The sequence below is a fragment of the Xiphophorus couchianus genome, chromosome 14, assembly GCF_001444195.1.
Source record: "Xiphophorus couchianus chromosome 14, X_couchianus-1.0, whole genome shotgun sequence".
NCBI lineage: Eukaryota > Metazoa > Chordata > Actinopteri > Cyprinodontiformes > Poeciliidae > Xiphophorus > Xiphophorus couchianus.
In genome coordinates, this window is record NC_040241.1 from 22372179 (window position 1) to 22387682 (window position 15504).

Below are 15504 nucleotides of genomic sequence, written 5' to 3' on the forward strand. Positions count from 1 at the left end.
AACATTTTAATGCGTCACCATAAGTAACCAGAAGCATTAAATCCTCCTACAGCCAATAGACTTATTAAAAAAAGCATTTAAACACTTTAATAATTATTTTTGAGCCTCTTTGAACGTTTCTGTGGCTAATTAGTGGAACATTGAGTTAGCAATGCTTTAGGACTTTCTGATAATCTAATTATGGTCCACAATTCCCAACAATATGTAAAATTTGTGAAACCTAGAAATGAAAATGTAACATTTAGTCTCTTTAGTACCTAAAATAAATGTAATTTTGTAGACTGTTGTCCATTTTATTCGGTCAAAGATCAAAGTTGTTTCTATAGATTGTATTTTCACCATTAAAACAATGATAGAGAAACAAAATGACACTCAGCTTGTATTATTTTCAAATTCTCTTAAGGTACATCAAACTAGAATGGTTTGGTCATTCTCAATAGGAATAAAAACAAGTAGATAAATAATATTATGCGTATGTTTACCAGAGATATGTAGGAACTGCCTACATTTATTTGAAAATGGTGTACTTTTGGTAGTTTGACTACATTGTGCTTTTTACTTTCACTTATATATCAATGAACAAACACATTTTAGCAAAACATCCATAAAATGTAGATTCAGCCCTACAGTTTATCATAGAGTGAGACCTCTTGTCTCTACGCCAGCTATGTTGTAACGTTATTGAGCCTTTGGAGGTCAAATGATTATAGATAAGTACCAGTTATTGGAAGTACTTTAAACTCTGTATATTCTCTCACCCCTCGTTCCCAATTGGTTGTGGCGCTCCAAGTAAAGTGTTTTATCTGCTTAAAGTTTGATATTTTTATAATTATATTTGTAGTTTTAGTTTTAAAATGGCCATAATTTGCTTATGACTTTGTTTTGTTTGACATCATTGTAAAAGACAAAATCAAAAGAAATCAAATGTTACTCTGTACTTAAGTTCAAAATACTTTTTTACTCCTACTTGAGTAATATCCTGAGCGGCTACTTTTTACTTCAGTACAACGTATTGGTACTCTACCCCACTCTGATGTTTACTTTATCAGGAAATTCTTTAAACTTAAGTTCACTTTTTTTTGAAGTAACGGTGCATCCAGTAGCGTAATTACTGGTTAGTTGATTGGAGCGACCGACTGTAAAATGTCTGCTCAGATCTGTAATAGTTCAGTGATTTTCAGAATATTTAATCGCCCAGATATTTTTGCTTTCGTCGATTGACCAAAAATATTTTTTGATTGATTGTTTTTCTTTATTTTTATCCTCTTAAGTTGTAAATACTGGAGTCCTTGCTGCACAAATAGGCATTTGCGACAAGTTAACTTCAAGTTTCTTGCTATTGTTTGAAATTACATGAGCCAAATGTTTAGTCTGGTATCACATAAGGAAAACATCTGACAGGATTATCGATATTATCACACTATAAATCTGTTTCGAAGGTTAATGTTTGAATTTAGCTGCTTCCTTTCGGCACTCAGTGACTCAGAGAGAGTGTGGGGAAACCATGCGGTTCCACAGTGGGTGTGGACTGATTCAACCCAACGCCTTAAATGCTTAAGACAACATTCAGTCATATCACTGTACAGGTCAAAACTCGCCCAAACCAAACTAAGAAACCGCTTTCTTCTCCTTCACTGACGGCTATTTGATTACATGCATATGTTGTTGCTTGGCAGAATGTTTTTAGACTCAATCTTAGAAACATAAGGTAGTAATTTTACACCTTTTACCTGTTCTTGACTGTTGTTTGTTACTGTCTAAGACAACCTAACCTGTGGTTAAGGTGGCTGTAGAAAAATTACCCACAATACATGTAACCAGGTTTTTAAACATCTATATTCCACCATGACACCATTTTTATGTCGTTGTCATTGTTTTGTTTCTCCTTGAGGTTGTTTTTACAGGATTGTGGTTTGGAAGTCAGCAAGATTTAAAGTGTTGTGGTGGCGGCTTTAACCGTCAAGAGCCACTGAGAGTCATAATGCTGCTATTTTCAACTGTAAAATTATAACTTACTAAAAAATATGGTGGCTGTTCATTCCTTGATATAAAGTGACAGTTTTAGACTTTTGTTTCAGCCCCAAATTCAACAGCCTTGGTGTTTAGTCTCATATCTGCAAAGTATTCTTATTTTGAAAGGAAGAAATAACTTTATGTTGAAATGTTTGTAGCTAAAAGAATACCTGTGTGATGAATATTATTGCTTTTCCTCAGTTTTACAGATTCTATCAGCCTTTAAGTCAGAATATATTGGATATCTCTAGGCTCGTCCCGATAAATTGTCCCAGAAGTTATTGCGATAAACAATTCACATCCTTAAAGGTAAATGAGCTTTAAATTCAAATGAACATTTAACATTGGAACTGAAAGACATTTTAAATGTCCAAAATAAAAACACAAAACCACAAAAACAAGGAATAAAATTGATCTAAAAATAAAAAGGCTAGTACAGACCAAAACAGCAGACTGAAGATTTTTATCATCCAGTTTTTAGTAGAAAACTGCATAAAATCATGCAAATGGAAAATAGTTTTTTAATTTAACATGTGATTAATTGATTTATTGCTTGTTTCGACAGATATAGATGTTTCAGATGTAATTTAATGTTTAATGAGTTACAAAGCTGTAAAGAAACAGAAAATATGAACAAAATTATGTAAAAATATTTAAAAAAAACAATACACTACATTAGACCAACTCACTTTGAAGCAGATTAAGTTAAAAAAACAGAAGAAAAAGAAGAAAATGTTGATTTGAATCACACTAGAACTCAAATAGTCTTGTAGTTTTACTGGGTTTTCCTTGAAAGTCCAAACATTTCTCCTACTAGCCAAAATAAAACAGTAACCAAGGCAACGGTCACACAGCAGGAAAAATTAAACCAATATTTGACTTTTTTAGGGTAGTCTGACAGGCCCATTTCAGATCTTTTCACCCTCAAAACATCAGATTTGTTCCACTTTAACATGTTTGCTGAATTGGTAAAAATATATCGGATGGATTTGGAAGTTCCTGCAGTTCGAACGGTGATGTCGCATTTTACGTCATTCCATAGGTAAGAAGACAGACGCAGTAAATCTAGATGTAAACAGTGGCTGAAGGTAACCAATGCTTATTAATTAAAAGAAAGCAAAAAAAGCAAACATAAGTGTTTGCTTTTATTTAAAAGCAAACAACTATGCACTGTTTTGTGTTGGTCTGTCACCTAAAATTTTAATAAAATGCAGTAAGTTTGGAGTTTTACTGTGAAACACAGTGAAAAGACTCAATGGAGAAGAGAGTCATTCAGTTTCATCTGAGATAAATGAACAAATTAATGTTAAAGGTTCAATTTAACTTTCATTTATTTAATAAAACATAAACCTGGCAGAAATAGATGGGAAAAAAAATAAAATAAATTTTATATATAATATATTTAAAAAGTTTAAGATCATACAGTTTTGAACTCATCGACTGAACCAGTTTGACAACTTTTGGTTTTAAAGATGGCGGCGTCCATTATTACTTCTGTAAACAGAGTCCTGCTGTGTGACGTCAGAGTTCTTCTTCTGCACATGCGGCTCGCTTTGGGGTCGTAAACCGTTCACACAGGAGTCTGACTGCGGTTGCAATTAATTAGTAGTATTAACGAGCATTAAAAAAAACAAAAAACAACTTGAATTTCAGCAAAGGATCGGAGCATTCATTTGAATTTTTTGTGAATGTAAAAGTCCACAGCAAAGACATTTAGAAGAATAAAACCTTGATCCTAAACATGGATCTAAAGTGAGAAAAGCACAAAACATAACTGTTCCAGTCATTTTCCTCAGGTGTAATGCTGTAATGTATTCATGTTGTGGAAGTGTGTTGAGTGAAGGAAAGTATCCGGGTTGTATAACAGGCCTTAAGAAGAGCAGAGAGCTCATGAATAAAGGAAGGTCAGCGTCTCACCTGCTTCACAGAGACAAAAACCAAATGCAAATGAGAGCCACCAGTTGGTCTGACTGGAGCTGCTGCTTGTTTTTAACCTGCTTCTCCTTTTCCACCAGGTCACAACCTGCAGCAGGTTTAAAGTTGTTCTGTACAACAGATTAAATCTTTTTTTAACATTATTAAAAACAGATTGGCTGTCCTGTTGAACAGCATGTAATATATTTAATGCATTATGCATCTAATCTCTGCTTTTAATAATATATGAGGCCAGGTGGTTTTAAGTTTTAATGTTTTTCCCACTGCACTGTCAATTTATTCACTGCAAAACTCCAAATCTTACCAAGTGTTTTTAATCCAGTTTCTAGCAGAAATATCTTAGTACAGTTGAATTAAGATAAAACTAACTTAAAAGCAATTTATCAGTAAGATATATAAGCTTGTTTTAAGTAAATAATTTAAGTAAATGAAAACGTACTTGTTCCACTGGTAGATTATTTCACTTACAACATAGGGAAATTGTCTTAAGTAAATGTATCTATATCTTGCTGAAATAACACTTGTAAGTTAGTTTTGTCTTATTTCAAGTGTAATAAGATATATGCACTAAAAACCAGACAAAAAATACTTGGTAAGATTTGGTGTTTTTGCAGCATTTCTTTTCTTCTCAGTAGATTTGGTTTGTTTTTTGCAAGTAATTGAACTTTTATGACAGCCTTGCTACTTGTTTAATGTTTATTTATTTGTATTTTTTTATTCCCTTGATTGGCATCATGCACTGGAACCATTCAAGCTTTCTCTCATATATGTAAAATATTCGTATTTTGACTATTTTACAAAATATTCAAATATTATTAAGCTTAATAATCGTAGCTTTTGGTAAGAAAATCCTCCTTTTTCTCACTAAAAGCTACAATTATTTTAACACTAGTTTTAATTGTTGATTGTTGTTTTGACTTTACACAATAAGTCCTATTTTAGGAGTCAAACATGTTTGTCAACAAAAACAAGACATTTAATTAAAAAAACAGCAAATACTTAGTTTCTATATCATAAACTTTTTCTTTAGTTTTTATCCTTCCAGGTCAGAAATATATTATCAGTTTGATTTTTAAACTTTATTTCGTAGCTATTTCACTATTTTGTTTTTTAATTATGCGATTATTTATATTTGTAAAAGTCTCGTAAAGAGCGTTTGGCAGCACGGCAGCCTGTTGTTGGGTTTCCTTGGTAACCGAACAGGATGGATGTCAGACCTTCAGGACAGGAAGGAAACATGAGCAGGTGACGTCAACGGAGATGTTTTTACAGTTTAATCACCAGACAAGCTGTGGAGGCAGACATTATTTTATTAACTATAAAACAAGATGAAAATATAATAAACAAAAATAATTCAAAAATAATAGCTAATTAATTGATTTCTGTTCTTTCAACTTGATGAGTAGAACAACTATGAATTATTTGTTCTAATTTGTCAAAATAGATATTTTACGTATTGTTTACATAAATGCATCAGTTCTGGTTAAATTATGTATTGAAAGACCTTCATTATTCTTTTGGATATGGAGACCGATATATCTCAATATTTAACTCCTGGATTAGCTTGAATAATAAACCAGATGTTTACTTTATATTCAGGACATTTTGGATAGTTAACCATGAACCCGAATGTTTTTGAAAAGATCCACATAAACTCATGTTTTCTGTTCTCTAATAGATTAAAACTGCTGCGACGGAGTCGGCTAGATGTCTCTCTGTGATAGTTACCACGGCTGCAGAAACACTGATAAACAGAAGGATGAGAAATCAGCTTTAACTGTTGGAGTAATAAGATTAATCATGATATATTCTTCTGATCTGTCTTTCTGACCTTAAAGAAAACAAGTAGAGAACAGTCCTGTATGTTTACAGTCTAACTATTACATTTTATCAACAACAAGGTCAGCATATTAACCAAAATATCATTCCCAGACTATTTGACCATGAGAATAAATAACACTCTTCACCCTGGGCTAAAATATCCTTGAAATAAATACGCATATAAACCTTTTAACTGTGACCTTTCACACTGAAAAGTTTACAAAATACAACCTTTAATCATCGAATACTCACACCTCCTCTAAAAGCTCTTATTACTGCAGATTGTAATAGTATAAAAACATCAAATATACTTTATTACGCATAAATACAATAAAAACCATCTAAGTGCTGCCACAGAAGCTAACATCCATAGTCTTCCTTATTTCCTCTTTTCAGCCAATCAGAGCCAAGGAAAATAAATGGCGCTCCAGGATTGGCTGCTTTTCAAAGGCCAGCTAATAGCGTGTCAACTGGTATTGCGTCACTATTTCAGATTCGTAAACTGCATTTCTTTCCTGAATATGTTAGATTTTCTCCACAAACATTGGAGTTACTTTCCACGAAAATATCAGCGAATACTGAACTGGACATAAACGACAGAGATGTAGTCAGAAAAAAAGATTTTAAAACTTTTCATCACCGTCCTGAAATTTAAAGTCGATTTGTTTGAAAAGATTAAATGAATAAACTCACTGATTCCCCTCCCCTACCTGTTGCTGGGCAAAGCCTGGCTGAAAGAAAACTTCTTCTTTTTCTTTTCTCACAGGAAGGACAATTTATTCCTTTAGTAAAGTGAGTATTTACCAGAAAGCAACATTTTAATGCATCATAAAGATAAAATGTTAAGGTTTTCTGCATTATTACCACATTCTGTGTAAGACAGAAAGAGATTTTAACGTATCACAAGAATCTGAGCTCCATTAAGATGCTCTTCGGATTACATCATTGCTATTTTACAAATCTGTTTTAAATCAGTGCTCTCATATTTCCATTTGATTTCTTCTGACTCCAGTATTTAGCAACACAGTGAAAGATTAAAACTGAACTATAAAAAAACCTGTCAGATATTTTCTGCTCTGCTCTGTTTGCATGCAGAGTTCAAGCTTTAACGCTGTTGTGTCATTAATTGTTCTGGCATGTGAGTTGTTTTATCTTTAGGGGCGAGTTGTTGTGAAAACCCTTTAATCAGCCGCTGTAAGTTAAGCTCCATTTTCCAGCCATTTTATCAGAAACATTCTGGAAAATAATTGGCTAAATGCTAAAACATTCAACCCACCTTTCCAACAGATGTCTGTCTGAGTGAAACAGGTGTTAGAAGTTAAACATGTGTGTTTTGGTTTGTTGAAAGCTGGTAACTGACTAAAACGTTTTAAGGTTATGCATCTTAAATCCGAGTATTTTACCTTTTATTAACAAGGATTTAAGAAAATAAGCCACACTGGATTTCAGAGATCAATTAAAGTAAAAATGTGATCAGAAAGTTTTGCAAACTCTTTTTAAGTATTTTCCCCTTGGTAGATGTAAACTGCAAAATACAGCTGGAAATTTCTCCAGCTGTATTTGACCTCTGACCTCCTCTGACCTCTGACCTCCTCCTGAGAGAGCAGAAAGCATCCTGATGACGAGCACGAAGTGAAATTTGCTGCGTTGGTTGTCTGCGTGTTGCAGCACAGCTCCAGCTCAACGCTAAGACAAACATCTGGAAGTGTTAAAACCCTGATGACTCCTGCAGAATCCGGCTGCAGCCAATCACAGCCCCACTTCCTGGAAGCTCCCAGCCAATCAGGGGAGCCATCCGGAGCTAACAGGCGGTCCGGTTAGAGTTTCAGAGGCTGGGAAATTAGAGGAAAAGCAGACACAAGCCTGAAGGGATTAACTTTCAACTTTTCAATCCGCAAAACGTGAAGAAAACTAAGAAGTAAAAAAAAAATACTTTTTAGGCTTTAAAGTTTAGTTTTCTCTAGATTCTTAGAGAAATGAAGCTGACCTAGTTTACACTTTGGACTGTGAAGAAAAGCAGTGGAAAGGAGGTAGGCAATGGAAACATTCACATCCAGAAAGGAAAATCTTTTCCTCTCTAGTTTTTTCTTTTATCATTAAATTTAGGAAATGTGAGACTAGTTTGTGTTAACAGTTTAACACGTATCTAAACCGATGTTTTGCTACAAGACTAAATAGAAAACTGCTTCATTTGATTAACATATTCTACATTTTAATGTTGTAACTTTAGGTAAAATACAGTGACGGTTGAGGGACATTTTCCACCTTAATGAATGTCTTTGTTCGTTATTTTGTTTGAGAGAGAAAAATGCAAATTATGGCGAAAACAGATGAGAAAGTGTTGGTTTAAGGAGGGAAGACGGTGGCGTCCATGTTAAAGCTGGAGCCATGAGTGGGCAGATAAAAGCAATGATTCATCTGGTGGAAAACAAAGTTTAGATGATCTCATCATTTTCTCTGTATGCTGCAAAGCTACCAGACTGAATAATGACACATTTAACGTTTAACATTCCTGGATAACATGTTGCTTAAGCTCAGATTGGAAAAGAACGAAAAATAGCAAGAAATGTTGAGCATACAGAGCAACAAGTCGACTCTGTTAAAATTTGTTTTGGTGTGAAACTATCAAGAATCATCATAACTGGTTCAAAGGTCAGATCTTTGTTTTTTTTCCCCTGCTTCCCACAAATCATAATATTTATGCTTAGAGATTCATTAAATGACCAGATTTGACCCATTTTCCACTTTAGCAGATATTCAGAACATAAACGGTCTGTACTCTTTATCCAAGAGCTAACAGATCAGGCTAACAGTCTTCAGTGTGGAAGCTGCTACTGAGTGGAGAACTGGAAAGTTATCTGATGCTTTTTTTTGTTTGTTTTCTTTGAAGCTGGGACTTTAACTTGTGAATTTTGATTAATTACTTGCATATTTTTCAATGCATACTTTTTTAAAAAAAGCAATTAATCACCTTTTTTTTTTTTACATACAAAGGTGGTTTTATTTGTGCGTTTCTGGTACGCCCTTAAATCTGACGCACAAGTGACATCTGTAAACGGGCATTCTGTAAAAATTAAAAATTTTATTCAAAAATGTACTTAAAGAATTGGAATTGTCACTTTTTCATTGTTCCATATTTTATTCAAATTTCCATTAATACTTTGTAGATTTACTGATTGTATTCCTAAATTTATGATCAATTGATTGTATTTTTTATATGCTATTTGGGTTGATACTTTACATAAATCCATTGGGCTTTTGGCTCTTCCTGTACTGTTATTTTTTTTTCTTAATATTTGTGATCTGTATTTTAATTGTTGAAAACAAACTAAACTGAAACTAAACAATGATGGATGACTAAACTTTTTCTCTTGGCCCATTATTGGATAACTTTTGCTTTACAAAACGATATAATTGGACGGTGGAAAAGACTTTTGTGTTCAAGTTGTGCTAAAAGGAGTTGGAATAAATAACATTACAAACAATAAATACCTCTGTTGTTGAGCTCATATGTCTGTTTCATATTTAGCAGCAAAAAGGAATTTTGAATTGAAAATATTGCTTATTTTGTCAGTATGGTTTCATACTAGTAAAATGCTAGTATGAATCAATTTTATTGATTAAATTTATCCATCCATCCATCCATCCATTTTCTGTTCACCCTTGTCCCTAATGGGGTCGGGAGGGTTGCTGGTGCCCATCTCCAGCTACGTACCAGGCGGGAGGCGGGGTTCACCCTGGACAGGTCGCCAGTCTGTCGCAGTTAAATTTAACTTTTTAGAAAAGAAAGTTAGAAAAAATTTTCTTAATGTTGAAAATTGGATCTGGTTTGAAAAGAAAATCAGATTTTACTTTATTAGGGGTTATTGCAATATTCTTCAGGCTATTGAGATTTTATGTTTTTCTAAAATTGTGAAGCTCATTTAGCTGCTAATTGTTGCAGTTTCCAGAATTAATAAAGCAAATGTTGCTTTGTGTTTCTCCTCAGGTCGTCCTGACAGACGTAAGCCGGAGCATCGCCACAGGTACGAGGTTTCTCTCCTGGCAGCTTGACTGTCTGCCAACAGGAAGTTGGTTTTATTCCTCCCACATGTAGAAAACCGCCTGGTCCATGAGGTGATACTGTTTGATGCTGAATCTTTTTGATCATTTCAAATGAACGTTTGGATCAAGCAAAACTTCAGCAACACTTTCTTTGAAAAGGTGTGCATAAGACTGACATGATGACACTGAAGGAGTCTTCATGAATGTTTACAGTTGTTGTCATGAAGTATCATTTGGTAAATAATGACACTTTTAAAGCAAAACTTTGCATCCCCAGAACCAGAACCGAACATGGAGAAGCAGCATTCAGCTGCTATGCATCACAAATCTGGAACAAACTCCCAGAAAACTGCAAAACAGCTGAAACACTGGTTTCCTTTAAATCTTAATGGTTGACTATGTTCTATGACTTTGTATTTCTATGTTTTTATGATGTAAAGCTGTTAGAAATTCTTTGTTGCTGAAATGTGCTATACAAATAAACTTTATTCTTTCAAAGTTGACTCTTTTAATTAAAGTTTTAATGGAACTTGTCATTATTTACCAAATAATGTAAGTGGACACTTTTAATGGACTTTTAATGCAACTTTTAGTGCAACTTTTCATTAAAAGTGTCATTATTTACATTCATAAAGACTCCTTCATGTTTACGTCGGTGTCCTCATGTCAGTCTTATGCACATCCCTTCAAATAAAGTGTTACCAAAACTTCTTCCGATGTCCAGAAGTTAAAGTGGTCCTGCTGTTTTTCTGCAGCTCAGACGTTTCTCCTGTTTCTTTGCAGACTTCCAAGTTTAACTTCCCTCCCATTTGGTCTCTGCTTCTTACACACTCCTCAAAGTATTTAGTCTGTTGCCTGGTTGGCATAGCGACCTGTAAAAGTCACTGGGTTAAGGGAGCCCGTGTGTGTTTATTCAATAAAAAACAGGGGAACTTGATCCATCAGGTTTTGAATAATTTAACTGGTTTTTACATGTTAATTAAGTTGCCTACTTTTTATTATACTTGGACTGCAGTAATTGCTTTCAGCAGCTAACCTTCAGCAAAATGTGTTTAAAACAAAGGCGACTTTGAGTGGAGAAGTGAACCAGTGCAAAATAAAAGCCCACAGACGATGACTCAGAGCCTTAAACTGCATCATAAAGCAATTAGAAATGACTTTTCTCTCCTGTAAAACCGAACCCTCAGAACATTCAGAAATGAGAGCCTTAATTTATAGACAAGTGGTGACGCATTAAATGGTAAATGATTAAAGGATCGTTTTCTGTTCGTTTAATTGGTGTGAATGTCTGGATTCTGCTTTACATCCGATGCCAAACAACAGAGTATATTCCAGTTTTTAATTTGAGAGTAATCTTAATGTAACCCCAATGTTAAAAAATGTTTAAGCAGTTGCTAATAAACTCTGGTCTGCTCTGCTGTCAGTTACTCACACACACACACACACCCACACACACCCACACACACACGAGTGCACCCCTCCACGCCCGCACACGCGCACACACACAGACACGCCTAAACATGATGTAATGGAGGGAAAGGCTTCAAAACTGTTCTCCAGTATCAACACTTAAATTAAGCTGTCAGAAATAAACAGTTAATGCAGCGTCATTTACTGCAATTACTTAATTCTGATTAGGGATGCAAGTTATCAATTAATGAGTTAATTGATCGACAAACAACTCCAGTTCTTAAGAACTGGTCGGCCCTCCATCTTTCCGTTGTGTTAAATACTGATTGAATAAACAAAAAATTATGTTTTTCATAACTTTTTATTATGTTTTATTTTTATTATCTTTTTATTAACTTTGAATTATGTTTTTCATAACTCATAAGTTTAATAATCAAATTATTAAACTTTCACAGACGTCAAAATCAACCGTGATTATTGTCATCGTGTCTTTTTATATAATGTTGCAATTTTTCTGCGTCTTCTCCGTTTTTCTGTCATCGTCACATCGTCGCCTTCCTATAAAGTAACTTTTGGTTGAAGCTGACATTGCTCCGTCATGCGGCGCTATTAATGTGACACTTAAGGAGAATGTCGGGTGTTTATATCTCAAAACAGAATCGTATAAAGTGCATTGTACGTCCCAAATGGACCTTGCCACAGGGTCATTGGCTGATGCCCATCCTACGTGGTTCACGGCTACCACATGCGTGGCCGTCTCACAAACACACGCTTCCCGTTAGCAAAGTACAGCTTAATGGCAATCGTTTACAACTTCCGACTTACCCAGCCTTGCAAGAACAATAGGCATCAGTGATCTTGTCCACAGCTATATTGATGTAGAGGGTGTGTTAATCTGCCATTTTCCTCATCGAGTGAAAGCATTTTGCTGTGACATGCTCAATGTTGGAGGCGTCGCGTGGCTCAAACACCTTGATCTCATCCAAAAAAGATGACATGAACTTCTTAGTTCCTCTGTCCATTGTAGTAGCTGATATATTGTGAAAATCCGGTAGAAATGATGCACTAATGGAGTCAGAAGTACACTGCAGAGAATCAGTGGAAGTGGAAGACAGAGAAACAACGCACCATGAGGCTTTGTTTGTGAGACTTGCAGCCACGTGGGATTTTCTAGGTCGGTTGTGGGCGGAGCTTGGTAAGGTCCATTGGACTCTGTCTGGGCCGCTTCTCTTTACTGTTCTGGTATGGCCCCGCCGCCATCTTTAATTCTGCATCGGCTGGCTCCGCTTCAGGATGACCAGCTGCGCCCCCTGCTGGATGGCGGAAAAACTATAACATGAAACAAGGTCTGAGCCGATGTTATTAGTTAATTGAATGGAAAGTTTGATCTAATAAACCATTGTCAGTTGATTAATTATTTGCATCCCTATTTATAATTTTTTTGATTTATCTTTGTATAACTTAAGCAGCACAATTTTTTTATATAAAGAAGAACACAAAATGAATTGGTTCGTTTCCATCAGTGTAAATAAGTTTGTTTTTGTTAATGGGAAAACTCTTGAAAAGAGACCCAAAGAACAGAGTTCAAGGTCCAGGAACATCTGTTGTCTTGTGATGGATCCATGATTTCTGTCTGTTTTTATTCAGCTTCAGAATATTTATCTTTAAAAACCAACAACTTTGGCTCAGTTTTAATCTGTTTGGTGATTGAAGTTTGATTTTAGTGTCAAGGTAAACTTTAAGTTCTGTGTTCATGTTAATTATTTGACAAAAAAATCATGTAAACTTTATGATGGCTGGTAATTATTGTTGCACGTATTTTGTGTATTTCTTGATATGCTGGGTAATTAATATTTAATCTATTCTTATTGGTTGATGCTTGCTTTGTTTCTAAACATTAAAGGATGACTTTTTTTTCTAGAATTTGTTATAGGAAAATAACTGGCTTAAAGTCTAAGTACTGGAGAATTGGATATCAGGATAATTTGCCACTAAAAGTAATAAAAAGATTTTTAACAGTAAAAGATACAGAATGAGGTGGAATAATGTTGTTTCCTGTCTCTGCAGCCAGGGTCCTCTATCGTCCATCAGAGCTGTCATCAAGAGAAGTAAGTGACAAACTTTATGGCCATTTCCTGTGAAGTAGAAACACAAACACTCGCAGCCAGGAAGCCAAAGTAGGTCAAGTTTAACTTTGATTAGAAAAGAAACTGTTTGGCTTTTTCTGGGCGATAGATTTTTTATTTTCAGAGCGGACTTTCCAATTCTGTTTTTCATTTGTCAGATAATTAAGTCAGGTTAATAATAATTTATGCTGGTATTTTTATTCCAGGAGAAAATGAAAGACTTACTTGATTTTACTAACTTTTTGTCTGAACTTTTGAAGATAGAGTTGAGTTAATCGAACTATAATTATTTGCATGGTGGATGTTTATAAGCCATAAACTGATTCATTTACTGGACCAGAAGCAATGAGTTTTATCAGTATTTGACCTGATCAAAGCTGATCCCAGGTTTCATGCTGTTGATTAAAGAAATTTAACCTCCACACCAGAAATTCAAACTAAAGCAAACTTTCCATTTAAACTGTTTACAGAGTTGCTTAACTCTTAGTTGATCTGGAAAAATGTTGCCTTTAATGATGGAAAACATCCAGTTTGACCTTTTCAGATATAATGAAACCCAGCCTGGCTCAAAGTTTACAACTTAATGACTTCCCACCTTTTGCTTCCCCTTTGCTTCCCTCATGTTTCTCTAAAAAATGCCACACAGGGTTCTAGTAACCTAAATAACCCACATGTCCTGCTTCTGCAAATCTGAAGCTTCTCCAACTGTGTCAGGTCAAAGTTTTGATGTTGGACCATCTTATGGAGTGCTATAAATATCTTAGACATCTGGTTTCATATTCTGGTATCTTGCAGTTTTAAATGCAGCTGTTTGGACCTGAATTAAACGGATCTCGTCTGCGCTATAAATCAAAACATAGAGTTGACAGAAGGGGGGGAAAAAAGCTCTGGGTTTATTTCAAGTTTTCTATTTGAAGCTTGGTCCAATTTAAAACGACTGTCAGTTTTGTTTAAATGGCACTTTATGCCAAAAAGACTGGTTAAAAAGTATAAAAAGACTAAAACACATAAAGACATAAGGAAAGGTGAAGAATAGAAGCAGGTTATCAGTTTTAACTTGATGCAATGAGTTTCTTTTTAATCTAATCTGAATAATTAACTGAGCTTATTGTTCTGTAATGTGTGATTGAATTGAAAGTATTTTCTTTTAAAGTTTATCTCAACATTTGTTATGAATTGGTGATATCTAAATAAACTGAAGGCCAGTAAGTAGAAGTGTCTTAAAGAGTTTGAAATATTGTCGGAAACATCTTTAATGCGTAAAAAATAAACCATTAAATCCAACTTCTGAATTTGAGGCATTTTTCTACTAACTTTATATTTTTTGGTGACGTTATTAAAGACGTTGGTTCATGCTTTGAAACATTGTTCAGGTACATCATGATAATAATATGGGGTTTATATTTCTTGAATCATTTATATTAAACTTTCAGCTTTGTTGTTGCTTTATTGTAACTTTGTTTTAAATCTCTCATCAGCTTCGAGGTCCACGTCTGTCTCAGAGACGCACAGAGAAAGAGACAGAGACAGGAGGTAAAACTCCCAGATAATTATTATGTATTTCAGCTGAAATAAATGCAGTAAAGCCAGTGTGCAGCAGGACTAAATTATAAGACATTTCTGTCCTTTTTACAGGTTGGACAGACATAAAACAGAAAAATATTAATTGAATATTAAATATTAATATTAAATATTAATTATAAGAAAGGATCTATTTTTTCTTATTGATAACTTTGACTGATCTTTATTAACACAAACTATTTTCACTGCTTGAATAGAAAGACACATAATTGAATTAATCAGCTGAAGCCATTTTTACAAACTGACTCCTTGTTCTTTTTATAAACTAACTGATTTGATTTGTGCATCCCTGCCACATCCGACCCCTTCCACATCCCCTTCCTGTTGTTTGTCGGTTGCCAGGCGACCAGAGATCACCATCTTGGCAGCAGAACCTCTGCCCTCCACATCCTGGTTTCCTGGAGCCGTTGGCGGGATTCCTCCACCTCCTCCTCCGCCTGCACAGATCTGGGGACCCACAATTGCTCCGACGATTCAGGTGAGGCTTCGATGATAAACGACAACTTTAGAGTTCATTTCTACATCACACTACTATTTACTTGTGTGTTTCAATTACATCCTTTCTTGGTGTTCT

General features: G+C 34.8%; 2 protein-coding genes across 3 annotated transcripts in view; one reads left to right on the plus strand and one right to left on the minus strand.

Moving 5' to 3' along the window:
* LOC114156967 (myelin-oligodendrocyte glycoprotein-like) overlaps window positions 1-15504 on the minus strand; it is a 1059483-nt gene that overhangs the window by 412999 nt on the left and 630980 nt on the right. The gene's annotated exons all lie outside the window — the stretch shown is intronic.
* LOC114156876 (SH3 domain-containing protein 19-like) overlaps window positions 1-15504 on the plus strand; it is a 29048-nt gene that overhangs the window by 813 nt on the left and 12731 nt on the right. Inside the window, exons 2-5 of the mRNA XM_028037466.1 lie at window positions 9758-9794; window positions 13291-13331; window positions 14828-14882; window positions 15273-15408. Of these exons, the coding sequence (XP_027893267.1) occupies window positions 9758-9794; window positions 13291-13331; window positions 14828-14882; window positions 15273-15408 (269 nt within the window). The remainder of the gene's footprint in view (window positions 1-9757; window positions 9795-13290; window positions 13332-14827; window positions 14883-15272; window positions 15409-15504) is intronic.